This window comes from Pezoporus wallicus, unplaced genomic scaffold, assembly GCF_028554395.1.
Source record: "Pezoporus wallicus isolate ANWC-B61680 ecotype Strahan unplaced genomic scaffold, APGP_CSIRO_Pwel_v1 contig_3952, whole genome shotgun sequence".
Taxonomy (NCBI): Eukaryota; Metazoa; Chordata; class Aves; order Psittaciformes; family Psittacidae; genus Pezoporus; species Pezoporus wallicus.
In genome coordinates this window covers 9,063,041-9,087,085 of record NW_026635034.1, presented here as the reverse complement: position 1 = coordinate 9,087,085, position 24,045 = coordinate 9,063,041, and the positions used below count along the sequence as shown (strand labels likewise).

The 24,045-nt window shown below is 41.5% G+C and overlaps 1 protein-coding gene across 1 annotated transcript in view; it reads left to right on the top strand.

Annotated features, from left to right (window-relative positions):
• The window catches only part of MYO5A (myosin VA), a 100,137-nt gene that overhangs the window by 51,864 nt on the left and 24,228 nt on the right, over positions 1-24,045 (top strand). The window contains exons 12-25 of the mRNA XM_057397629.1: positions 2,485-2,625; positions 3,385-3,510; positions 5,667-5,750; positions 9,215-9,376; positions 11,305-11,402; positions 12,000-12,086; positions 12,182-12,290; positions 13,810-14,021; positions 14,972-15,128; positions 18,595-18,834; positions 19,356-19,604; positions 20,712-20,805; positions 21,504-21,652; positions 22,241-22,354. Of these exons, the coding sequence (XP_057253612.1) occupies positions 2,485-2,625; positions 3,385-3,510; positions 5,667-5,750; positions 9,215-9,376; positions 11,305-11,402; positions 12,000-12,086; positions 12,182-12,290; positions 13,810-14,021; positions 14,972-15,128; positions 18,595-18,834; positions 19,356-19,604; positions 20,712-20,805; positions 21,504-21,652; positions 22,241-22,354 (2,022 nt within the window). The remainder of the gene's footprint in view (positions 1-2,484; positions 2,626-3,384; positions 3,511-5,666; positions 5,751-9,214; positions 9,377-11,304; positions 11,403-11,999; positions 12,087-12,181; positions 12,291-13,809; positions 14,022-14,971; positions 15,129-18,594; positions 18,835-19,355; positions 19,605-20,711; positions 20,806-21,503; positions 21,653-22,240; positions 22,355-24,045) is intronic.

The window sequence follows — 24,045 nt, the reverse complement described above, 5'->3', positions numbered from 1 at the left end:
TGGCTGGCATTTCCTCTTCCCTTTCCCCTCACCCAAGCCCATTCTGCTAATTGGGTCCCCAGTGGTTACAATGAATTCCTTCAGTCTATTAACCAGCTGTCCTGGCCGTGGGCTTTGGGGGATGGAGAGAGATCGACTATCTCCTAGAAATAGATTTTATGACTAACTGCTGCTCTGGGACTATTTGAAATTCCAATCACACTAACAATTATAAGACACAAGCAGTGCTTGGCAATTAAGACCCTGAGATTGCCTGTCAATGAGAGCACCATGTGGATGAAGTTGGAGTTAGCTGTGTTTCTGTCACCTCCAGCAAGAGCCAGTGCACAGGCAGCAGAGAGCAGGGCTCCGCTGCTGGAAATGTGTCACTCGTGCTGCCTCTCCTGGAGTTGTTTTCTGAGGGTTTTCAGCCATGAGCTGGCGACTGACGTGTGCAGGAGGTGCCTCTTCCCCTCCTCCGGAGAGATCACGATTCATTCTCTCTCCTCAGCCCTGTGACGTTTGTAATTACATATCTTACCTGCATAATGATGAGGCAAGTTATTTATGTCAGGTCTGTTGCTAGGCTGTGCTGCAGTGCCAGAGTAGCTTGGAACTCTCTTTACAAGCGTACTTCCATGGCAGTGTGTGCTCGGAGGACCAGATTCCCTCATGCCGTTGTTCATCCCGGTGTCAGGGATGTGTGTCAAGGAGTAAGCTGGGTGCTGGAGCAGGGTCTGGGCTTTCCAGATCCCAGTGTGCCCTCGCCATGCTGGTAATGCCATGGCTGGCTTCAGTTCCGTAAGCAGGATGTCATAGCTGCTAAGTGCAAGGTATCTAGGAGTTTTCTTAGCTCAATGGCAAAAATCTGGTCACTGTCCAAACTGTAAGGGTTCACTCCTTTAGTGAAGATCATTGTCTCTATGTTCCCTTCCTTCTCACGCTGTTGCATGTGTCCCATGAAGGATGGGGTGACAGGGCTTTTGTGTTGATGCCCCACCAAGATACCAAACCCAGTGACAGTGAACACGGACCCATTGGGCTGCTGTGCAGGTGCCTGGGGTGGAAGTTGCTTTAAACTAAAGCTCTGTGTCTGATGGCAAGCAGCAAACCTTCAAGTGCTGCCTGGGGTGGCCTGAGCCCAGCTGAGGGCAGGCTGCTCAGGGACTGCTCAGCCACCAGTCATGCCTCCACAGCCTCCCTGGCCACCCTTCCCCTGCCTGACCACACACAGCCATAAGGAAAAATGGATCTGAAGACATTTTTCACCATGTAATTGCTGATTCCTTTACAGTGAAGAAATGGTTTTATGTTTTCTATCAGGACTTGGGTATGATTCATCAGCGAAACACAACCATTGGCTTTCCAGTTAGGAATTAACTTGGCATGTAACGCAGCCATTAAGCGGCGGGGTTGGAATGGCTCCCGCGGGCGCTGTTAAGGAGCACTGCTTTGGAAAGGATGGTGTTAAGCTAATGAAATAAAAGGGATAAACTGCTTTGTCAGGGTAGTTCTCTGCTGTCTGCGAGGTGTTTGTGGGCTTGTGCACTGAGCTCAAGGCAGCTGAGGCCAGCTCCATGAATACTGGTGTTTGAGGTGGGCCCTGAACCCACACCATGGCTCTTTGCTGCTTGGTGGGGTATGCTGTGAGCTCTGTTCTGCCTGCCAGAGGAGTTAGTGTGCTTTAAAATTCAAATGGGAGGTAAAACATCATTTAAAATAACTGGAGTCAGCAGTCTTTTTGTGTTTAAAAAGAGTGCTTGTGCTCTTAAGACCACAGTTTGCCTGTTTAGTGTCTTCTTACCTTCTTGTTTCCTGAAGTTTTAATTCATCCATGCACATTTCATTACAGCTGTGCAGATTTAATATTTTGGATTAAGTCTAAAACTACATTGTGATTGATCTTTGCACCAGGTAAATCTTGCACAGAATTTTGCTTAAAGGATTTATTGTGCTAATACTCCTACAGTCACTCTCGCAGCGTTTTGCTGAAGAGTATATTTTAGTGCAGTGTGTCAGCCATTTAAGAGAAAATGGAGCTCTGTTCTTTTACAAGGGAATGCAGAAGTATTTATAGTGAAGTTTTGCTTGAAATAGAGCAGTATTCATAACTTCAGAAATCATAAATGCACGGCACATCCTGCTTTATAAGTTGCTGTTCCTGCACTTAATGCTTTTTCTGGGGTTTGTGCTGTTTTGTTTTGTTTTTTTTTTCTTAATAAAACAGTTTATAATAATTGTGGAGCAATGCAGTGAAAAGATAAGAGGAAACAGACTTTATTTGCAAAGAGTATGGATGAGTGCTTTAATTTAGTCTGTTGTTTTTAGGCCAGGAAAAAAGGTTAATTTATTTTTCATACGCTTACTTGTTAAAGGGTTTATTCAGTTGAACCAGTGTGTTACTTGACAGCCTGGATTAATGTGCCAAGATGAATGCAAGTGAGCGTTCGATATATTTATTCTGCATGTTATTTCACAGAAAACTGTTTTCTTTTCGTCCTGTAGCATGTCTTTAAGCTAGAGCAAGAAGAATATATGAAGGAACAAATACCATGGACCTTGATTGATTTCTACGACAATCAGCCTTGCATCAACCTCATAGAGGCCAAAATGGGAATTCTGGATCTGTTGGATGAGGAATGTAAGGTGTGTGTACACGGGCTTTCACAGAGAAAGAGGTCATCGGCTGTCCTGCTTCTGGGGCCTCACAGGGAAAAGTCATCTGTTTACAGCCATCATTTTGACACTCTGCTGTTGAAAGGATTTGGAGAACAAACAAACAGAATTGGCAATTACTGGAGGAGAAAAAATGGTTTTACTTATGGGTTTTTTTTTCCCTCTCCTCTCCATCATGTATCTGGATCTCTGACTGACCTTTGTTTTGACTCTGGCAACTGTCCCTTTCCCAAGTGTAGCAAATGCAGTCTTTGTTCCTGTCAGATTTCTCCAATCACCTCTTACTTGATGTCTTACCTTTGTCTTTTATCTTCTTTGTAATTATGCAAAGCCATGTACAGAGGGTGGCACATGGTGTCTACTTCAGTGGAAAACTAGCTGAGGGTCCTTGTATATCAGAGAGCGTTGCAAGAAATCTCTGCCTGTGGTGGATGAGTTCTGACCCACTAAGATGCTATGCAGTCAGATATAACATACGTCTTGGATCCCTGCCCTCAAGTGTGTGACAATGTCTAGTGTGTCACATAGCCACTACACCAACTGCTGGCTACTTCAGTCCAGAGTGTTAGAAAGGCAAGTGCATAGCTGGTTAGTGGCTTCCATGCTGGAAATCCAAGGAGTTGGGAATTTGAAAGCAAACCACTAAGTGTTGTCCCACATTTTCTTAGTTTCTTTTGCTACTGCAAAGTTTTGAAGACATTTTAAATGGCTGTGTGTTCTCTTCCATAGATGCCAAAAGGCTCGGATGACACTTGGGCCCAGAAACTGTACAATACTCATCTGAATAAATGTGCCCTCTTCGAAAAACCACGTATGTCAAATAAGGCTTTTATCATCAAGCACTTTGCTGACAAGGTGAGGACTTGCTGACTAGGGGGGGCATCTTGGGGTGGGTGGCAGCAACTGGACAGCGGCATCCCTGGCTCTGCTCAGCCTCTTGCAGAATGTGTGCCTGCCTGTACACCCGATCGGGAGAAGAAACTTGACCTGGGAGCTTGTGCAGAGCCAGGAACACAAACAAGAGCTCCTGACTCCTGTCACATGCTGTAACCACGAACCATCCTTTTTCAAAACATGACAGCCTGGGTATTTGCAATTCACAGCATAATTGTATCCATTCCAGTTACGCTATAGAAATGCACAAAGCATTTGTGTATCTCTATATATATCTCACTGCAGTTTTAGCTAAAGAACAATGAAATTACATGGTTTTGCTTCCACTTTAACGTAAAAACAGGAAAGAGGCTAACACACCCTTCTTATCGCTGGAGCATCATGTGCTGCTGCTACCCTCGCCTCTGCTGGTCAGTGAACAGCTATTTCTAGGAAGCCAGGCGAGGGGTACCTCAGTGGAGTGCATGCATGTACAGCTCCCACAGGGCATCATCAAACTGAGCAACTCCTCAGGTTGAAATATAACTTAAGATCCTGTTTAGTTGTCCTGTTTAACAAAGCAGCTGCCTCAGAATGTTACGAGCTTTGCCAAGAAAAAGTTTGGAAAACTCAGGGATTCTTATCAGTAGGTCTCTACACGGTGACATGGGGGTTTGGAAGCCTTTATTGGCCAACCCTTGATTTTTCCCAGGTTCTGGAATTTATGCATAGGAGAGGGATCCTGTTCTTGTTGCATCTAGTGTCACCTTAATGAAAGCAGCAAGAACATCCCTGTAACTGTTTGTTTTCATGAGTTCTCTTTTATTTGGTGGATGAGAGAAGAAGAAGGATTTAATATTATTTTGTATACTGTTCATTAGGCTAAACTTTGGTATTTGAAAACAAGGCTTTCCTGTTCCTCGTTTGAGCAGTGAGGGCCAAGTAAAGCTAGAAGTAGCTCCAAGCAGGTATTGACTAAACTCTAAGCTCTGATGGGCTGTCTATGCTAAGCTTTTTATGCTTTTCCTGTGTGCTTACGTAAATGCATACAGACATCTTGAAGGAAAAAATAAAGCTGTAGCTGGCAGGTTGGCATCCACTGAGCCTTGATGGTGTCTTCTCTGGGAGAAGGCAGATTCTGCTGCCCTCTCGTGGCATTATTTCCCGCAGTAAGAGCATTAATGGCTGTGTTCCGAGCGGGATTTAGCTGTGGAAAGACCAGGGGAGATCCGCTGCCTTCTCCTCCCAGGAACTGTTTGAAATGGTTTGCATCTCAGGGTATATTGTCACTGTGCAAGCACTGATAAATGGCTGTACCGAAAGAGGGGCTGCTGATACTGTCAGTCTGCTCTGAAGAGCAAAATTGCTGTCAGGGTCTGCTCATGTATTTTGTAGTGTGCACTTCCGCTCATACGAGATTGAAGACTGAGCGTGAGGCACTTCCTGAGGGTTAGCGTACTTAATTAATAGAGAAATCTGAGGTATAGATTTGTGACAATAGTTTTTGGTTTCTGTTTGGCCTGGAATTAGGACAGTGAAATAAATACCAGGTTTTTATCTGAAGCTCTGGCTGTTCTTTGGTTCAGGAGACTCCATGGCCTTGTGATGGAGGATTGTTATCTATTGTCATAACACTCAGGCTTTTTATTGCTTCTGGTAAAAATAGTCTTTCTGAGTACAAGTGAGGCATTTTCATAATAAGCTTCAGGCAGATCCACGTGCTGCCTCTCAGCTAACGAGATGAGATACTTTGTTCTCAGTTGCATCTGGATTTCACAGTTTTGCAGCCGTGATAACTTCAGTGAAGGAGATGCTCGAGACACAGTTTGAGTCCTCACCTTTACAGTAACCATTCAATCATGCTGACTTACCACAATCATCTCTCAGCAGTGAAATATATCTGGTATAATGCAGTAACAGTATTCATCTCTATATCTTTTAATGTTCTACATTTTACTGGAAAACACTCTCCTTGAAGAAAATCTGTATTTAACAACGATGCACTTGGGAGCTGGTATTTATAACAGCCACAAGAATTATCTTTGTTAAATGTGAATGTTGTAACTGGTGAATTCCATGCAAAGTTTTCTTATTAAATACTTTTAATACTTTTTTTTTGGTAAAATGATGGATTTCAGGTGGAATATCAATGTGAAGGCTTTTTGGAAAAGAATAAAGACACAGTTTATGAAGAACAAATTAAGGTCCTAAAATCAAGTAAGGTTGGTATAAGCATTTTTTTGCCTTCTTTTGCAGTTATGGATCCTTGAACTAAGGGTCATATAAAATTCCATACAAACCTAACAAATCTTTCCTCGTGGTATTGGATCAAGTGAAATTGAACATAGTTTGTATTTTACTTGAATATCTGTATGAGTTTAGAAAATCCTGTAGCTTCTTATTCTCCATGTAAAATCAGTCTATATTTAGCCACTGGTTTCACTGTTTGAGGGGGTGTTTTTTTGGTTGGTTTGGGTTTTTTTGTTTGGGTGAGGATTTTTGGTGTTTGGTTTTTTTTTTTGCGTGGTTATTTTGGTGGTTGTTGGCATTTTGGGTTTTTTTTTTTTTTTACTTTTCACAAAACCTTGCTATATCTTCTGTAAAGGCATCAAGGACTAACATACTATAATAGTATAAGAAGGCTTAACAGTTAAGCCTTAATTTTGTAATGTGATGACAGAAGCTCCTTACCTATGGCCTGAGCAGAAAATTTCTGGAGGAGAAACAAGTTTTGTTCCACAAGCAACGTGAGAGAGGAATGAAATGTATAGACCCTAAGGACACAAACCAGAATGTGTGGAGCTTGCCTTCTTCATGTCTGAATAGAATAGAAATGAATAGAAAAATACTGCGTGAAGCAATGTTACAGAACAGACCTTCGGTAGTGTTGTCTGCTTCTTTCAATGGCAGAAATGCTAGTTGTGCTCTTCTGAAATGTAAAGGCAATTAACTCGACATTGTACTGTGGTGGCTGTTGGGAATTTGCTGGCTGTAATGGCCCAGGAAGCTGGGTATGAAGGACAGGCTGTTTAAAATTACGCTGTTCCATCAGGAAAGCCAACACTTTCGTCTTTGCTCCTATTGTGAGCAGATATATGAAGCTAAATGATTAAAACATAATGAAAAACCACATCAAAATTTCCACAGAGAAAAGTGTTGTCGTGGTTTGAATGCAGTCACTTGCTGGCAGGGGAGGTGGGTGGCATCCTTGGGATGCTGGCAGGGAGGTGCAGCAGTGCTGTGGGCATGTAGGCAGTGAGTAAGGTACAGTGGGGACATAGCTGCCATAAGAGCATGGCAACAGCTTGGGCAGGCTCAGTAGGCTGGGTCTGTTCAGCCTAAACACTGAGAAACAACCTGGTTTTCCCCAACGGTAAATCTTACCAAAACTAGCATTAGGGAAAAAAAAAGAATGAACTGTGAAGAAAATAGATTTTCAACGGAAGAAAGTTTCATTTTAATTTTCCAGCAGTCCCTCTTGGTTAGTAAGTGTAGTGAAATTGCATTTCTGATTTTTGTTTCTTTTTGTTGTCGCTGTGTTTTGGGTTTGCTGTGCACATTCAACAGAAGGTAATTCTAAATTGAATGCATCATCTGTCATCCTGCCCATGCCCACTCTCACATACAGCTTGAATCCTTCTTTCCTCTCCAAAGTGCATGACACACACTGCTCTTGGCAAGCACTGTAGTGTTTAGCTGTTTATTTTGGCCTTTTCTATACATCTGCCTAGAGGACCTCTTTGAACTAGTTTGGTTTCCACGCATGTATCATGAAAGGAATACAACAGTCCTCAGCTTCTATGCTTGCTACTGGCATATTGTTAAAATCTTCTGTCGTGACTCTATGTTGAAAGAAATGATCTGTAAGACGGTTAGCTGCATGGCTGTTCAGTTGTCGGGAAAAAAATACAGGGAAGAAATGCTGGCTTGCTTGTTTTGTACCGTGTGAATTATCTGCCCTTTGATCAGTGTTTTCCCTCTCTTTGAACACTCCCAGTGTTCTGCAAAGCAAAGAAAATTGATAAAATACTGAAAGCCAAAACCCAATGAAAACATGAATGCCTTCACCATCTGGAAGATCTCAGCAATGCTCTCCCGTTGACCTCTGCTGCAGAAGGCCATGCATTGCTCCTTCCTTCTGCATGCAGTGGCTAAGGCAGTGTCTATGAAAATGAGGCCTTTGAAATGCACTTGCCCATTTTTACAGACAGATTTCCCCAGGGTTGGAAAAAGGGAATGAGACTTAGGTACTGGTAGCTTAGAAGACCTCATCGAGACACTAAGGACGCCTTCCCACCCTCACCCCTGGTGTATGAGAGCATCAGGAGTTTCCAACAAAGCATATTGCATTCAAAGAAGTTTCTGTATGGGATGAAAAGGCTTGGCTCTGTAGCTCAGATGCCTGCGCATAGTGACTCACTCCATCTGACCACAGGCAGCTGAATGAGAGGTGGTGATGGCCTGATCATCCTCAACTCTGCTGAGTATAAGGAGACAGACTAATTTACCCCCTAGAAATGTCATTCTTCCACCAGCTACAGAGGTAACCTAAAGTGATTGTGCTCCTAATCTGGCACGCTCAGGTGAGATAAAGCTAAGGTGTCAAACTCCCTTTTTTCTAGTCCAGGTATTTAGGATACCTTTGCAGCATTCATAGTCATTATATTATGCTGGAGTGCTATGCTGGATGCTGCTGAGGAGTGTTTGATGCCTTCTGCTAGCCCATCTGGCAGAGCCGCAGAGCACAAGCACCACTTTGTTGTGCAGCATGTTTCACTGGGTATCGTGCGTGCTCACTAAGTGTTACAAGGCAAAACCAATTTTTCTGTTCTTTAGGTTGTACTTAGCCCAGACACTTTCTAGTACTGAAAATTGAATGCTCCTATCTTGGGAGAAAATGCAAGATGCTAGATAAAAGATTATTCACTGACAGGTAGAGAAGTTCAGATTTTCTTACTCATAATGCTTCTCACATGTTATGGTTGTCAGTAGAAAGACTTGGTGGTGTTATTTTTAGTTACAAGCTACTTCAAAGCAGCTATTATATATGGGTGTATTTTGTAGCAATTGAAAGGGAACTGGAAGCCCTGAGTGATATTTGGAAAGGTGTTTCAGGTTTTTCTTCCACTCCCAATAGCCTGAGAGCAGATCTTCAGTCAGATAAATTTGGCTAGTGGTTGTTTTTTTTAGTTGGTGGTTCCTCTTTTAAGTTGATTATTTCAATTTAGAGTGATAAAGCAGGAATATGTTGCCTGCTGGGTTACTCAGTGTCCTAGATATTTCTCAAACACAAAGGAGTTTGAAGCACCACTGAAATATAAGAGGACCCTGTTGTTTCCTTCTTAGATCAAAGCAGCCATGTATAATTGCAATTGGTGCTTACGAAGCTGCTGTCAGTATCTAACAGTTTCACACGGAAGCTATTGCTGGCCCTATGAAAAAAAACTTAAATCAGAATTTTATCTTCAGAAGGAAACTCACTGATCAAACCCACAACATTTTTAGTATTAAATCGTGGCCCACTCACTATACTAGGAGCTTGTATGCTTTTTTGCATTTGTCCCCATGTGGAGTTCATCAAAAACATGCTTGCAAAAACAGGCTGGATTCTAACTACCTTAAGCATGAACAGGTACAATCACATTCTGGATTCTTACCCTCTGTATGTTTTCTGCTATTACACCAGTTTAAGCTGCTACCGGAGTTGTTCCAGGATGAGGAGAAGGCCATCAGTCCCACATCAGCAACCCCTTCAGGGCGCGTGCCTTTGTCTCGAACGGCTGTCAAACCAGCCAAGGCCAGGCCAGGTCAAGCCAGCAAGGAGCATAAGAAAACTGTGGGACATCAGGTGAGTTTCAAGATGCAGCTCTATTGGATAATCTCTCCCTCTACTTCCTTTTGTCTTTTATGTCTCAAGGTGTGCTGGTGCTTCGTGGGATACCTTGTGATTTTGAGACAAGTGCAGCAGATTATGACTGACAGTTTGGAGCAAGTAACTCTAATTGGTAACACGTTTTGGGCCACAGTGTCAGGGTACAGTTCTTACTGTGGTGCCAAAACCAAAGCTCATGTTTTTCAAAATAGATTTAATGTGCTGGGTGCTGATAAATTCTTATACTGGGTCCTTTTGATCACTTGCCACATTTTCTGACTCAAATCAGAAGTTCAGTCCCCAGACAACTTGGTTCTAGTTATCAATGGGCTAAAATAAAATATCTATGTATATGTCCTAGAATTCTATTAAAAGCATGCAGATCAGTGCTTTCCACTCAACAGATTTAACAGATGCTTTCTCAAGATGGTAAGTCCTCAGTCAGTGCTTTATATGTGACAGATTGTCCCTTGGACTGTACATAGGAGCCAAGGGGAACTTTTTTGACAGTTTAGTACTCATTTTTTATCTATTTGCCAGCCTGCACCACTTTGCTGGTGAGTGGTGACATTCTTCTTTTGCCTGGGGCTTCCAGGAGATCTGTGTGGATAACTCTTTGTATGTTACTATTGGACAGCCTGGAATATAAACTAGCTCTCAGGCAGCACAAGTTCTTTGTATCAGGGTCTCCTGCCAGTTCTTGAGGATGAACCAGCCACATCTCTCAAGTGTTCAGAGTTCTGATGAAATCACCAAAAATGCCTGGGCTTTGTCCACTGCCTTGGCTGGTTGTCAATCCCCCAACAAAGATAATAGCACAGTGTCTGTGCAGTGTCATGAGCTAGTCACACTGCTGAGTGAGAATCAGAGAATGTTTGATTTGGGTATTTGTAATTTCTCTATAACCTTCCCCGAGGGAGTTCTATCAAGCTGTGGGTGGGAATAGGAATAGATATTTATGCAACTGCACAGAATGCCGATCTGCCTGGCATGTGTTTGTGGTACAGGCTGCAAATTCCAGTCTTCTGCAATTCATACAAGGGAACCCCTGCCCAGTTATCTTTAATTTCTGATTTTGCTGACAGAGAGTATCTTAAAGCTTGCAAAGGCCTAACGGTTTTGTTGTCAGACTGAAACTATGAGTTGAAGTGTTAGGGGTGTTCTCGTACTACTCCTATCAACCAACCACATTAATTGATTAATTAATTTTAAAGAAAGCTGATACAAAAGTGATTTTTATCATATTCTGTGTAAAAATAGAGGTTGATGTAGAATCATGAGTTCAGCAGAAAGAAAGAAATCCATACCAGTATGTTTAAAACATCTTAAAATGTGCTTTCTTTATCTAATATGATATCCTGTGGTTAGAAGGATCTGCTGCAGTATGTTGGATATTTGTGGTCATGATATTGCTTTTCAAGTAAAGCTCCTAAAACTCTCAGATACTGGACTTCCAAGGTTTTCTTCAGTAGGACTGACATTGGGATCAGTGGAGCTGAAGAAATTAATACTTTTTTTTTACTACTCTGTTGATTTTAAATTTGATTTAAATGTATTTAAAATTAAATGGCTATTCAGTAATGTGCTGTGAAGTTTCGTAATGAAGAGATGGGTTAGGCAAAGATAAGGGTAGATGAGACAGAAGCTGAAAATAACCCTGTCTATCCAATGTTTTTGTAATTCATCACATGCTGTAAAGCCTAACATTTAGAAGTCTTACTGTAAGATAATTCACCCAAAGATGATATCTGAAACAAAAGTCCATTGCCATAACAAAAACAGGGTGGTGTTTATCACTGAAAGCATTACTACAAATAAGCAGATATCCCTAGGTCAGCTTCCTGGGGTTATCTCAAACTTTGAGGCTATTCCCTGATATTTTTCCCTTTTTCTTTTTCACAAAGTTTCGAAACTCTCTTCACCTGCTGATGGAAACCCTGAACGCCACAACCCCACACTACGTGCGCTGTATAAAACCCAACGACTTCAAGTTCCCATTCACGTAAGCTGCTTCGTGTATAGGTCATACAGCCTGTGCAGGGGAACCTTGCTTACTTAGGAGTGATCTGTCTCCTTTCTCTTGTTATGAACTTGTGCATTTTTACTTACAGTTTGGACATTAATAGAGGGAGAAATACTTCTTGATGCTTTTTTGTTGCTTATGGTGATATATGAAAAGAAATACCAGCATTTTTATTGCTAGCTGTTTTAAATGTGACTGGCAGTTTGCACTCCTTGAGTTATTTGCCAGAATTTGCTTTTGCAGATTCCAGTGTCTTATTCCTTATCTTTTTTATTGTATATGAACTTGCTTAGAGCTTTTCTCCCAAGCCTGTTTAAAGTCCAGGCATACAAAGACTCCATGGCTATTGGGCAGACCAGTGAGAAGCACTCCAGGATGAGCAGCCTGCAGCAGTCAGGCTGTCCTCTGTTAACAGTCACTGAGTTGCAGAAGCACTGGCCAGACTTGTTAACCACCCATCCCATCCCACCCCTGTTCCCCCTCTCTGCCACTCCTGTCCTAGGTGTGCTCAGGGCCACAGGTCCCTGTAATGCAAAACTGGTCCCATAACCACAAGCTGTTTTTATTCCTATGTAGATTCGATGAAAAGCGGGCAGTGCAGCAGCTGAGAGCTTGTGGTGTTCTGGAGACCATCCGAATCAGTGCAGCTGGCTTCCCCTCCAGGTGTGTTTGCTGCTTTTTAGACTGCTTTCACCTGCAGTTCTTCTTAAGAGAATTATTCATTGCTGTGACTGACACTGTCTGTGTTTTTGGGGCAGGTGGACGTACCAAGAGTTCTTCAGCCGTTACCGTGTTCTGATGAAGCAGAGAGATGTCCTTGGTGACCGAAAGCAGACATGTAAAAATGTCCTGGAGAAGCTGATTCTGGTACTAGACTTAGTACTGTCAGCATTGGGAATCTGAAGGAGTAAAGACAGCATCGCTCATAGCCACACTATTCCAGTACTTCTATGCAGTACTAACCCATTTTATTAGTACAGAAACTGTAGAATTGCTCAGTGTATCTCAGGAAAGGAAGACAGTGATTTAAGTGTGAGTGGGTTGAGGGTGAACCTTATCTTGCTTAAAGGCAAGGTGCATTAACCACACCTTAGGAAAGGTATAGTTATCTGGAGGTTTTCTAATGTGGAGGTGTTTTTGTCTGTGTAGGGGTTTGTGTCTTTCACATTGCTCCTCTGTGCTCCTGTACTGAAGTCAGCCTCTTTCACTCCTTTCATCCTCGAACCTCGTCTCCCTGCTTAGCACCATGGCTATCCTCCTGCCTCAGCAGCTTCCTGCTTTGCCTCCTACCCCCAGTTGCAGCCCTACATTCCCAGGCTATGACATCCACACCACCATCCACCACACCACCATCCATACCACACTGGCGTTGCCCCTGAACTGATGTGTTTGTTGGGATTTCTTAAGGACTGATGAAACAGTGGAGGGCAGGCAGGTTCCAAAGAGAGTTGCAGCCGATTCCCAGTAGAAGGTGGGGAACTGAGACTTAGTCAAAAGTGCTGGCTAGGAAGAGAACTAGACAAAGTTTTCTAAAGATACAAAAGCAAGAGCACTTACCTTGCCATAGTGCAGTGTCTGTGTGAGGATGTTTATGGAAACAAAAAAATACTGTGCAGGTAGGCTGGGACTTAGGTCCTTAAATTCTGTGTCATTGGGTGGACTTAGCTATGTATGTATGTATGTATGTATGTATTATATGTATATGTCTGCATTTATAGCGTTAATGTATAGTGCTAAGTGTATCCTAAGCTGTAGCTCTTTGACTGCTGTTCCTTTTAACATCAGACAATGAACAAAATAGTTTTTTTTCAATGTACTCTGGTATATTCTCAGTTTTTCCCTCCAAGGAGTACTACAGCCTGGAGTGACAGAGTATTCTCTTTCTGGTTTAGTTTTGAAATTTCAGCTGTGTTTGAGCAGCAGCAAGATGCTTTGTTCTGACTTAGTCCTGGAGCAGTAGATGGTGCATACACGTTTGAAGCCCCAGCTGTTTTTTTTTGTGTAATACGGTTGAAGATGGACTGTTCAAAGGTGTCATCTACTATTTAAGTAGGAAATTGTATATGTGCATTGGCTGTATTGCTTTCATCCTCTGGGCCCCTTTGTCACCTCCTGTAGCCTTCTGCGTCTCTTACAGTCTTTGTGAGCAAAAATCTCAGTTACTCCATTAGGCCATATTTGTGGCCTTGTTTTATTAGTTTATTAACAGAATCATACAGAGAAAATACTCTCCTCCTCTACTTAATTTAAGTCTAGGTTTACTTGAAATATTACACAGATAATTTTGCCTCTTTACTAACCGTACTTTCATTTAGCCCTTCATGCCTTTTTTTAATGCTCTAACATTTTATGCTGTAACTGATCCTCTTTTTACCTCTGAAAATAGGACAAGGATAAGTACCAGTTTGGTAAGACAAAAATATTTTTCCGGGCTGGTCAAGTAGCCTATCTGGAAAAAATAAGGGCAGATAAGTTGAGAGCTGCCTGCATCCGCATCCAAAAGACGATCCGAGGCTGGCTGATGCGCAAGAAGTACGTGCGTATGAGGAAGGCTGCCATCACCATTCAGAGATATGTCAGAGGGTACCAAGCACGATGGTAAGCAATGCTCGTGGGAAAACCCACAGTAGCCTCAATTCAGATCCCTTTAAGTAGGACATTTAAATGTGATACATTTGTTCTCTCCTTCCTGTACTGGCTGAGAGGAAACAGTTTTCCAGAAAAATTAAGGAAATTGAATATGAATGTGTCTGTCCTGCCTGCTTTTGAACTTCCTGAGAGGACAGTAGCACCCTGACTGTATGATGCTTTGAGTAGTATGTCATTAGCGAGAGAACAGTACAAGTAGTACTAGTAGATATGTTGCAGGTGAGGTAAAACAGCACTCTTGGCTGAGTCCTTATTGTCCAGTTTCCATGTGCCCTCTCAGCTGGGCCTGACTGTCCTGCTGGAAAAGCCATCCCTCATCTAGAGTGTAGCAGTGAAGGGAGATACATCAATAAACGTCCTTTGTTTGGATTGACTCCTGAGGGATGGCTGTGGATGGGTCAGAGAAAAGGGTAGGAGTACAGGTTCAAAGACAAGGTGGGTGGTTATGAAGACTGTAAGAATCAACCTTCGGAAAGAGGCTTCTGTCAAGATGGTTTGTAATTGTCTTGCTGAGAGGGCCATGAACAAGCAAACATTTTCTACAATTTGAGGTTAAGAGAGTATCTGAAAAGCAGCATAGTGGAAATAGCTTTAAAGCTGGAGAAAACGTGATGAGAAGCTGAGTTTATCTTGTCAGTTCTGTAGCACAGTACTTGGAGGAAGTGAAAACATTGCCCCATAAAACCTAGCAAGGTTTCTCATAATTTGCTATTGTAGTGCCATATGGTAGGATAGCAAGTAAACATGCTGCATCACTGACAGCATTAGGAAGAAATGGAAGTAGAAAATGTGGCTCTTGAGAAAGAGGGTAAAGTTACAGGTTGTAAAAAAAAAAAAAAAATAGCATTCAAGCACTGGAAATAATTACAGGTGGTGGTTGTAATCTTTTTCTTGCTTAGCTATGCCAATTTCCTCCGGAGAACACGGGCTGCCATCACTATTCAGAAGTTCCAGCGCATGTATGTGGTCCGCAAAAGATACCAATGTATGCGAGCTGCTACTATTGCTCTTCAGGCTCTCTTGAGAGGTTACATGGCTAGGAACAAGTACCAAATGGTAAGAAATCATGGTTTACTTCTTCTCTCTAGCTTCATCTCCACACACTTTCAGGATGAAGCTGTGCTGTGCTTCTCCCCTGGAAATCTGAAATGTTTGTGTGGGTGCTGTTACGCATAATGCGCAAACAAAATATCACAGCATGGAATGAAGGGCAGCACCTGCAAATAAGAAAGATCTGATACTGCAATCAGTGCACTTGTCATTAGAGATATTCACATTGTCATCTGATATGGACGCACCTAGACTTTCAGTGCAGTCAGTGGAGAATCTAGCAGAGATTTACAGCATTTCTTACTTTTTCACTTGTTATATAGAGTGTTGAAGTACTTAAATACTGAGAATAGCCTTGTGTGAATGTGCCTCTGTGAGTCTGAATCAGTGTTGCTCACATTGATACATGTATGTGATGCACTACTATTCCTATTCCATCCCTAATTTCAGTGGTTCCAAAATAGCTGATGGAAGATACTGAAGGAGATTAATGTCAGCAAAGAGATACACACAAAAATAGGAGATTAAAACTTAAGCATGGCTGTGGGCTTGTTTGTTTGCTTAATATATTGTTGGTTTTGTTTGGAAAAGCAATCGATATAACCTTGTCCTAGTGATATTGATAGAATTTTCCTTATTATGCTTGATAAAAAAAAAAGAAAATTCAATTGAAAAATTAGTGGTTACAGGGCTGGAAACAAAATTATGATTCAGGTGGTTAAACTACAAAATGCCAATATGTTTCATGGCACTTCTGTCTACTAATTGTTTTAACAAGGCTCAAAAGGCAGCCTATATTTCACTGAAAAATTAGCCAGAAGAGTTCTGTTTTTTTTCCCAAGCAAGTAGATATTGGAGGAATATAACCAAAAGCCAAGTAATGCTTCCACATGTTTCTCTTTTACATTTGAAGCTTCTGTTTGTTTTCCATTTGTATTAAACTTGCCTACCTAGTCACATGTGAATGTGTCTAAATTACAGCATTGTAACACAAACTAAAAGGTCTGAAAACAAGTAATCCTGATAAGAATTTTTAAGTAGTAAGACGTGGCTGTTCTTTTGTGCAGGTATCTGTTTGTCTTTTTATTGGAATTCTTAGCATTTTCATTATTGCAGATGATATTTTATGTTGGTTGTGAGATTATACAAGATGCATTTATAACGGATGTGACAAAGCGAGACGTGGGTCACAGCAATATGTGGACTAAAAGCCATCCTTAGGAAAACAGGAGATGATTGTCTGTGCCTGAATTTAGTCGCATGAGTGATACCCACCCCATCTGTCCTGTAGACAGAGTTTTATGAACCTGTTATATTCTCTCAGTAGAGATGGTAGATTTCTGGAGGGGTCCCTGTAAGGGGTGGGTGGACGTGCTTGTCAAGGGCTTATCCCCCTTGAGCAGTGAATTGTTCACCGTGGTAAAATGTGAAGTTCTGACAAGTGCCCCTGCAGTGTGCTGTGTATACATTGTCCTCCTAAGATGGATTGTATTAAAGTTGAGCTACAGGCATGGCCAGCGAGAGCAGCACGGGCTCTGCGTGCCATGGGAAGGTAAACACGGTTGTGCTGAAGTTCATGCTGATTGCAAATGAGTGAAACTGAAAGGTTGCCCCATGACAGCACACTTGGGCTGAGCCATGACTCTGTAAGTAATGTAAAGTACATATGTTGTTCAGTAGGATTGTGAAAGGTACCTGTTGTTGTTGTTGTTAGAAGGGAGGTCATGTGTTGCAGGCACGTGGCTAGTACAAGGAATTTGAAATGGTTGAATCATCTATTTCACACATCCTGGGGAAAGCTTCTCCCAAGATGTTGTGATGAGCTTCTCAGCTTAGCAAGGAGTTGAGTTCCTCCATAGCTTTTACATGAGCTTTCCTGGGAAATACCTGGTAAATTAAGTGACTTTCCTGGTCCTCTCACCCTGGAGTGGCGGGGTTCCTCACTGGATTCCGTGGGTGTGAGAACTCACTGGCAGATGAGGACCAGCCCTGCACGATGGAGGTATTTGAATGGGACTTGCTGCTTTCAAACTTGGGGTGAAAATGTTGTTGAAAGCTACTTGTATTTGAGCTGCTCAGGCATCCATGGGTAACCTGAAAGAGTATTCCGGGAACCATGTAAGAAGGAAGCAGGAGTGCTAGCTGCATGACATGCTGTCACAAGGACTTTGCCTTTTGAACTTGCTGTACTTCTGAGAGAGGTGTTTCCTTACCTCAATGTGCTGTTTAACTGAGTGCTGGTATTTCAAATCTCTTTTCTTCAGAAATAAAGGCTAAGGGAGAAAGTGTGTGTCTTATAATCTTGCCACTTTGCCAGTGGACCTTTCAACTTCATTGCTCTGTAAATGTAATGCTTCTAACACATTTCAGTTCATTTTCTAAGAAGTATAAAAGAAAACCAAATTGTTGTTACCCTACTGGTTTGTCTCACCAGCTTTGTGGTAAATCAGTGTAAGAACGTGAGCTGCATATGATCTTTAAACTACCAAATCCAAGAAGTAACATAAAATCTTAAGTAATTTTGTTCTTTAGAATACATTGTTTAATTTGCAGAAGCTTTATTAAGTGAACTCTAACATTCTCAGAGTCCTAGAAGCTTTGTGGGTTTGGGCAGCCTTTCTGAGCATAGCTGTGGTCTGCGGGGACTCAGGTGCTTCACACCTGGGGGATCTCTCATTGAATCAATGGGTGAGGGATCCAAAAAATAGTAGACTTTTCCTAGTGGAAGTCTGTGGCTGACACAGATGGGGGGGTTGATGGGGGTTGCTGGCATTCTGCACTGGTTTTCATATAAAATTACCTTTTTTAAAATTACTTTTTTGTTTGTTTTTTTTTTTACACTCCAAAGCTATAGTTGAAATTTCTGCCATGGAGTAAGTTGGAAATATTACAATATAAAATTTCTGTTTAGAACAAACGGAGATTTTTCCCTGCTGCCACGTCTAAGATACGTAGGGAATACTGACTGGAACTGTAGTTCAGTCAGCTGGCAGCTGGACTAAGGTTGCTGTTTGGAACAGCTGCTACAATTGACTCTGGGTTCTAGTATCTACTAGCTGCATTGCTTATCAAGTGTGGCTGTTTTAAACTGTTGAGTCCTACACTGTGTATGTCAATGATTCTAAGATGTTCATGTACCATGTATTTTTGTAATTAGCTTGGATCTGACATCAGCATAAAGGAATGCCTGGTTCTTCAGTGTGCCTCTAGTTCTTTCTTTCCATGTTTCTCCATCTGGTTCCTTTTCATTTTATTCCCTGTTATCTTCTTTATTCCTGTCTTCTTTTTCTCTCCTTTTTTATTTAAATGGATTCCATATCATTTCTTATTACCCTTCACCAGAGGTTTCTCTTTTCAGGCTAAGGTGTCTCTGTGTACATCATCTTCACGCCTCTCATTATGCAGTCTGTTTAACTGAGCAGGTGTAGTTTGCAACTCTAATATCCCCTATGGTGTTTTTTCTTCACTGTAGATGCTCCGGGAGCACAAGTCTATTATTATTCAGAAACATGTAAGAGGCTGGCTGGCTCGAGTGCACTACCATAGGACCTTGAAGGCAATTGTTTACTTGCAATGCTGTTACCGGCGCATGATGGCCAAGAGGGAGCTAAAGAAACTGAAGATAGAGGCCCGCTCTGTAGAACGCTACAAGAAGCTTCACATTGGCTTGGAGAACAAGATCATGCAGCTGCAGCGAAAAATTGATGAGCAGGTAAAAGCTCCCTCGCCTCAGGAACATGTTCAGATATCTTGTATTACCTTTCTCAGTAGCACTGTGGCCATTCGCAGAAGAATGCATTGCGGTTTCGTTGTAAAGTACCAGTTCTCTTTTCTGCTGAAGAGCATTGATAGAAGAGAAAGGGAGGCCACAGTAGAACTAGAACAGTAAAGCATCTGTTTGTGCGTGTCAGCAGCGCTGAGAGAAAACATCTGCTCCCTTAATGTCAGTACTTCATTGGAAGCACATCAGCTGCTCAGTTTTAAGGGGAAGTTGAGGTGATCCTGTTTGATGTATGTATGTGGGCTCTCTGTCTGATTTTAGTTTGGAATGTTAACGTGTGCAGGCTTAGGGGCTGGAATGTTCTGTCACCTCATTAAGCAATTCTGCAAAACTAGTGGGGAAGCTCCTCTTTTGCTGCTGTGTCTGGGTATATTCTGTAGAGGACTAGAAGGCTCCCATAAACAAGAGCTTCTCCAACAGCTGCTGTGTTGTCTGTATTGTGTTTTGCAAAGAACAAAGAGTACAAATCTCTGATGGAGAAGCTGAGCAGCCTGGAGATCACATACAGTACGGAGACAGAGAAGCTGCGTAGTGATGTGGAAAGGCTTCGGATGAGTGAGGAAGAGGCTAAGAATGCAACCAACCGTGTCCTCAGCCTTCAGGAGGAGATTGCCAAGCTCCGGAAGGAGCTGCACCAAACTCAGTCTGAGAAGAAGACCATTGAGGAATGGGCAGACAAGTACAAACATGAGACTGAGCAGGCAAGTATGCAGTCTCAGATGGATGAGAAGATTTATAGGGGCCTGGTGTCCACTCAGGTTTTGCCCGGTCTTAATTGCTTCAGTTGTGTGGATGATATTTCTACAGTATTTTCAAGTAATGTTATACCTCTCAATCCTAAACAGGCTTGATACCTAAGTAACTACATCAATGGTAAAAGAATATACCAAATCTGTATCTTGTATGTAAATATATGTATTCAAGCTATTAAGATTTTGATATCGAAAGTATTTGCAAATCCAAATACTTAAGCTTCCTCAATTAGTCAGAGGTAGGGCATTCATAAAATCATTTTGCCTACCTGGAGAGATTACACGTAGATATCAGAAATCTGTCCCATACACAGTATTCAAAGGTACCTACTTATATCCTACCTTAAACAATCAGCCTATTAAACATATGCATGTTGACATGACATGACTAGACAACAGTCTAGTTCCACACGTTTTGACTAACTTCTTATCTTCGCTTCAATCACGAACATATCAAGCAGGTTGTTTCCTGTCAAGTTACTTGCTGATAGTGGTGCAAGTTTTGGATATTGGAAGAGCCATTCCATCATTATGTGATGTGCAGAAGTACATTTCAAGATTAGATGAACATAAGGAAAAATATTACTTGACTAAGCAAAGTGAATGCATAGTAACCATAATCAGAAATAAATGTGCCACAGTTAAAGTGGCACAACTTTTGGGTGGAGGCAAGATGTTAGATTATGGTGTTACTCAATGCAATGGAATATACACCAGAACTACCAAATTTGTTCCTATTTTAGGAATATTTCTATTCAAGGCATCAGCTGCATCTTTGGGACTTTACTGAAAAATCTGATACTGTGGAGTTGAAGGTTCAAGGCAGTTTTGGCATCTGATCAAAAATGGAGTGCAGAACATACAGGGGAATCTGCAGTGGGACGTATTTAAGTAATGTAATTTGGGAAATGAAGATGTCATAACTTAGTTCACTGATTTCATTCTCTGAAGAGAAGTTGAAGTATTTGATCTCTTACAACAGGGATGTTGTTGCTGTTAGAACTACCGGTGAAAACTGATCTGCATTCTGAGTCAAATATTTTGTTATCTCTGTAGCTGGTATCAGAGTTGAAAGAGCAGAACACATTGCTGAAAACAGAAAAGGAGGAGCTGAACCGCCGCATCCATGACCAGGCAAGGGAAATAACAGGTTGGTTCTGTTCTCTTCACTCAGGTTTTCTACTTCATATTACATTGTACAGCAAAACTCTACTGCATAGATGGAGCGAATTTGCCGTAGTTTGCATTCCTGTTTAGTTTAATGGTTTCATTTCTTTGTCCTAAGAACTCACATGCATCAGAATTACTTACTGTTTGAATTTCCATGAAGTCCTAAGGGTTTGGGGTCTTTTTGGTGAGGATGACTGTTATAAAGTGTTTCAGTTTTTTAAAAGAGGCTCTAATATTTAAAACAATTAATCTACAGCAGTTCTTCTGGCTGCTGTGACTATGTAGACAGATGCAAAGGCTGTGATGGATGCAGCTGTGATGAGGAGAGTCAGTGTGCTTGAGGCATAAAGCATTTCACATTTTGTTTTCTACATGATGCCACACTGGGCAAGAGCCCCTCCTTCCTTCCTCCTGGAATTACTAATGCAAGGTATTAGCAGAATAGCTAACTTGGCTGATTGGACCCTTCTGTGGTTACCAGAATAATGTGTTGGTTTTTCATATATTTGGCTTGATATTTGCCTAAAGAAGCACAAATACCAAACACCAGCTTCAAACAGCAAACTGTTTCACCATCTGTGTTCCTGGAGCAGACACATGCCTGTACCTCCAGTATCGATGCACTGCATAGTAGGTAGAAGTGGAGTTCTCACTTTGGATTCCTGTTCTCCATGGCAGAGACGATGGAAAAGAAACTAGTGGAGGAAACGAAACAACTAGAGCTAGATCTGAATGATGAGCGCTTACGGTACCAGAACCTGCTGAATGAGTTCAGCCGTTTGGAGGAGCGGTATGATGATCTTAAGGATGAAATGAACTTAATGGTGGTAAGTGGCTAAGTGTGAGAAATCAAAAGCTGTTCACAAACATGCTCATGCAGAAGCTAGTATAAGTTAGTAATTTATTCTGTTGTCAGCTGAGTGGTGGTGACTTGCACCTGAAAAGAGAATATTTCCTTTTAAATACTGATTAATTAGATTAGCTGTCCGCCCTTCTTTTGCCCTGAAGTTATTCACATGTGCTGGGTCGGTTTGTGTCACATCCAGTGTTAAATTTTAAGTAGTTATAGGAATATTTTATGTGGTGGGAAGAAAAACTATTCTTCAATATAATGTCTGGGAAGTTAAGAGAATTGCTGCCTGTGCTTCCTGTAAACTGATCTTGTCTTTCCACAAAATGCTGCGTTGTTGCTTTATTCTGCGGCAATACTTGATGATATGGGATCTGACCTTCCTCCATAGATTTGATTGAGGACTACCTCCCATAGGCTTTAGTGGAATGAGAGACTAGAATCAAGAAATCTTTCCTTACAAATTTTGATAGCTGTGAAATAACAGCTGGTTTTTATGTCTGTGAAGACGCAGTTTACAGGGTAAACCATACAGCTGTATTGATTTGTTTCATTTGCACTCCAGAGCATCCCCAAGCCTGGACACAAAAGAACGGATTCCACTCACAGTAGCAATGAATCTGAATATACTTTTAGCTCTGAGATCACGGAATCAGAAGACTTACCAGTGAGGATGGAGGTAACGTTAAAAAAAAAAACCCACAACTTTTCATTGATCCATGGTTGCACTCATTCCTGCCTCTTTGCCTCATATGTGTGTGAACACCATATCCTTATATTCAGATATCTAATGCTTTAATCCAACTTTTCCCATTTACTTTTTGAAAACAGTTCATTCTGTAGTTATTAATGGTTCTATGTAAAAAGACTTTGTGAAAGCGTGCTTTGAATTCTTCTGTATTACAGTAGACATAGACTAGATATTTGGCTGTCCGCTTGATTTGCATCTGTAAAACATTTGCTTGCCAGTGTTTGTAAGCACAATCACTTTTTCAATGTGAAGTAGGAATTCAAAAAAACAGTGAGATTCCTGAGCAATCTGTATACTGTATATTCAAGGATTAAAAATGGCAAGCCAGGAGTTGAATGTAACTCCACGACTGTACTAACCTTTGTATATACAGTGATGCAAATCCCAGGATATTTAAAAATCTTCAGAAAGATGACTCTCTCAATTCAGCTAATGAATAATAATAATGAATAATTTGTGCTGCAACTCCAAGCCATTGCTTAATACTTTCCAAGATAACTCCTCCTTTTGGCCTCTCCTATAGAGCTGGGAGTGCCAGCACAGCAGTGAGCTGTCAGGTTGGTGGTCTGACTCTGCTTGGCAGTTTGCAGATGCAAAGCTTTTTCTGTGCGTTCTAGAGATCTTCTTAACTGTGAGCCATTGTACAGCTCACTCCATTTGCCCTCTGTCTAGGTTACTTATCTCCACAGTTGCTTTTTGCAGGCTGTCTTTACTGGTTTTGAAAGCTTCTGCAGAACATTATTTTCTATTATGGATGCAAAAACCCTGGTGCATCGATGCTGACACATACTGTGTGCAGTCTTTCATGATTTGCCTTCCCACTTACTTTTTTTTACCTTGCATAATTGTTTCAGAAGGATGTTGCTACCTTCGTGGTTAATCAGGAAAAGGACAGTGCAACTGTTTGTGATAGGTTTTCACATATGAGCCAAATGTCATCTTTGCCTTTGGCCAATAGACTGACTGAATTGCTGTTCTAGAGCCAGTTTGGGGTTTTGGGATAACTCACCCAAGAGTGTAAATAAATGCAGCACTGAGAAGATTAAATCTGTATTTGTTTAACCCCTTTAAGATGTCAAACTCCAGTTTGACTCTAGACTAACAATATAGATTAATGATACAAAACCACATTAAAAAACAGGGTTCATCTCAATGCAAACCAATAAAGCCAGAAAACTAAGAGTCTTCTTTTTCCTGAGCTGTTGGTGTGGTTTATGACTCTTCCCCTTAGCAGTAAAAGGAGATGAAGTGGAAATGGCTGTGCTTGCTTCTCTGATACAGTCATTAATATTAATTTTCTAGTTTATTTTCTAAGCTTCAAAATTTTATGCTGCAGTTCACAGTAAATGCTTTGATCTTCTTGCTACATAAAGTACAAAATGGCTGATGGACAATTTCTGGTGGACCTTTGGATTGCAAATGCTGGTCTTTGCCCAGAAAATAGTGAAAAAGCCAGTGGGTAGGCTCAGAATAGGCTGTATAATTAGCATAGTAAATGAACAAAAGGCATAAAATATATCTTCTGATACCTGTTTTTTTTGTCACATCCCACTAATTAACCTGTAAATCTGCAATCAGTGGAGAGATTTCTCTGTAGCTGAAGAATTCAGAATTTAGCT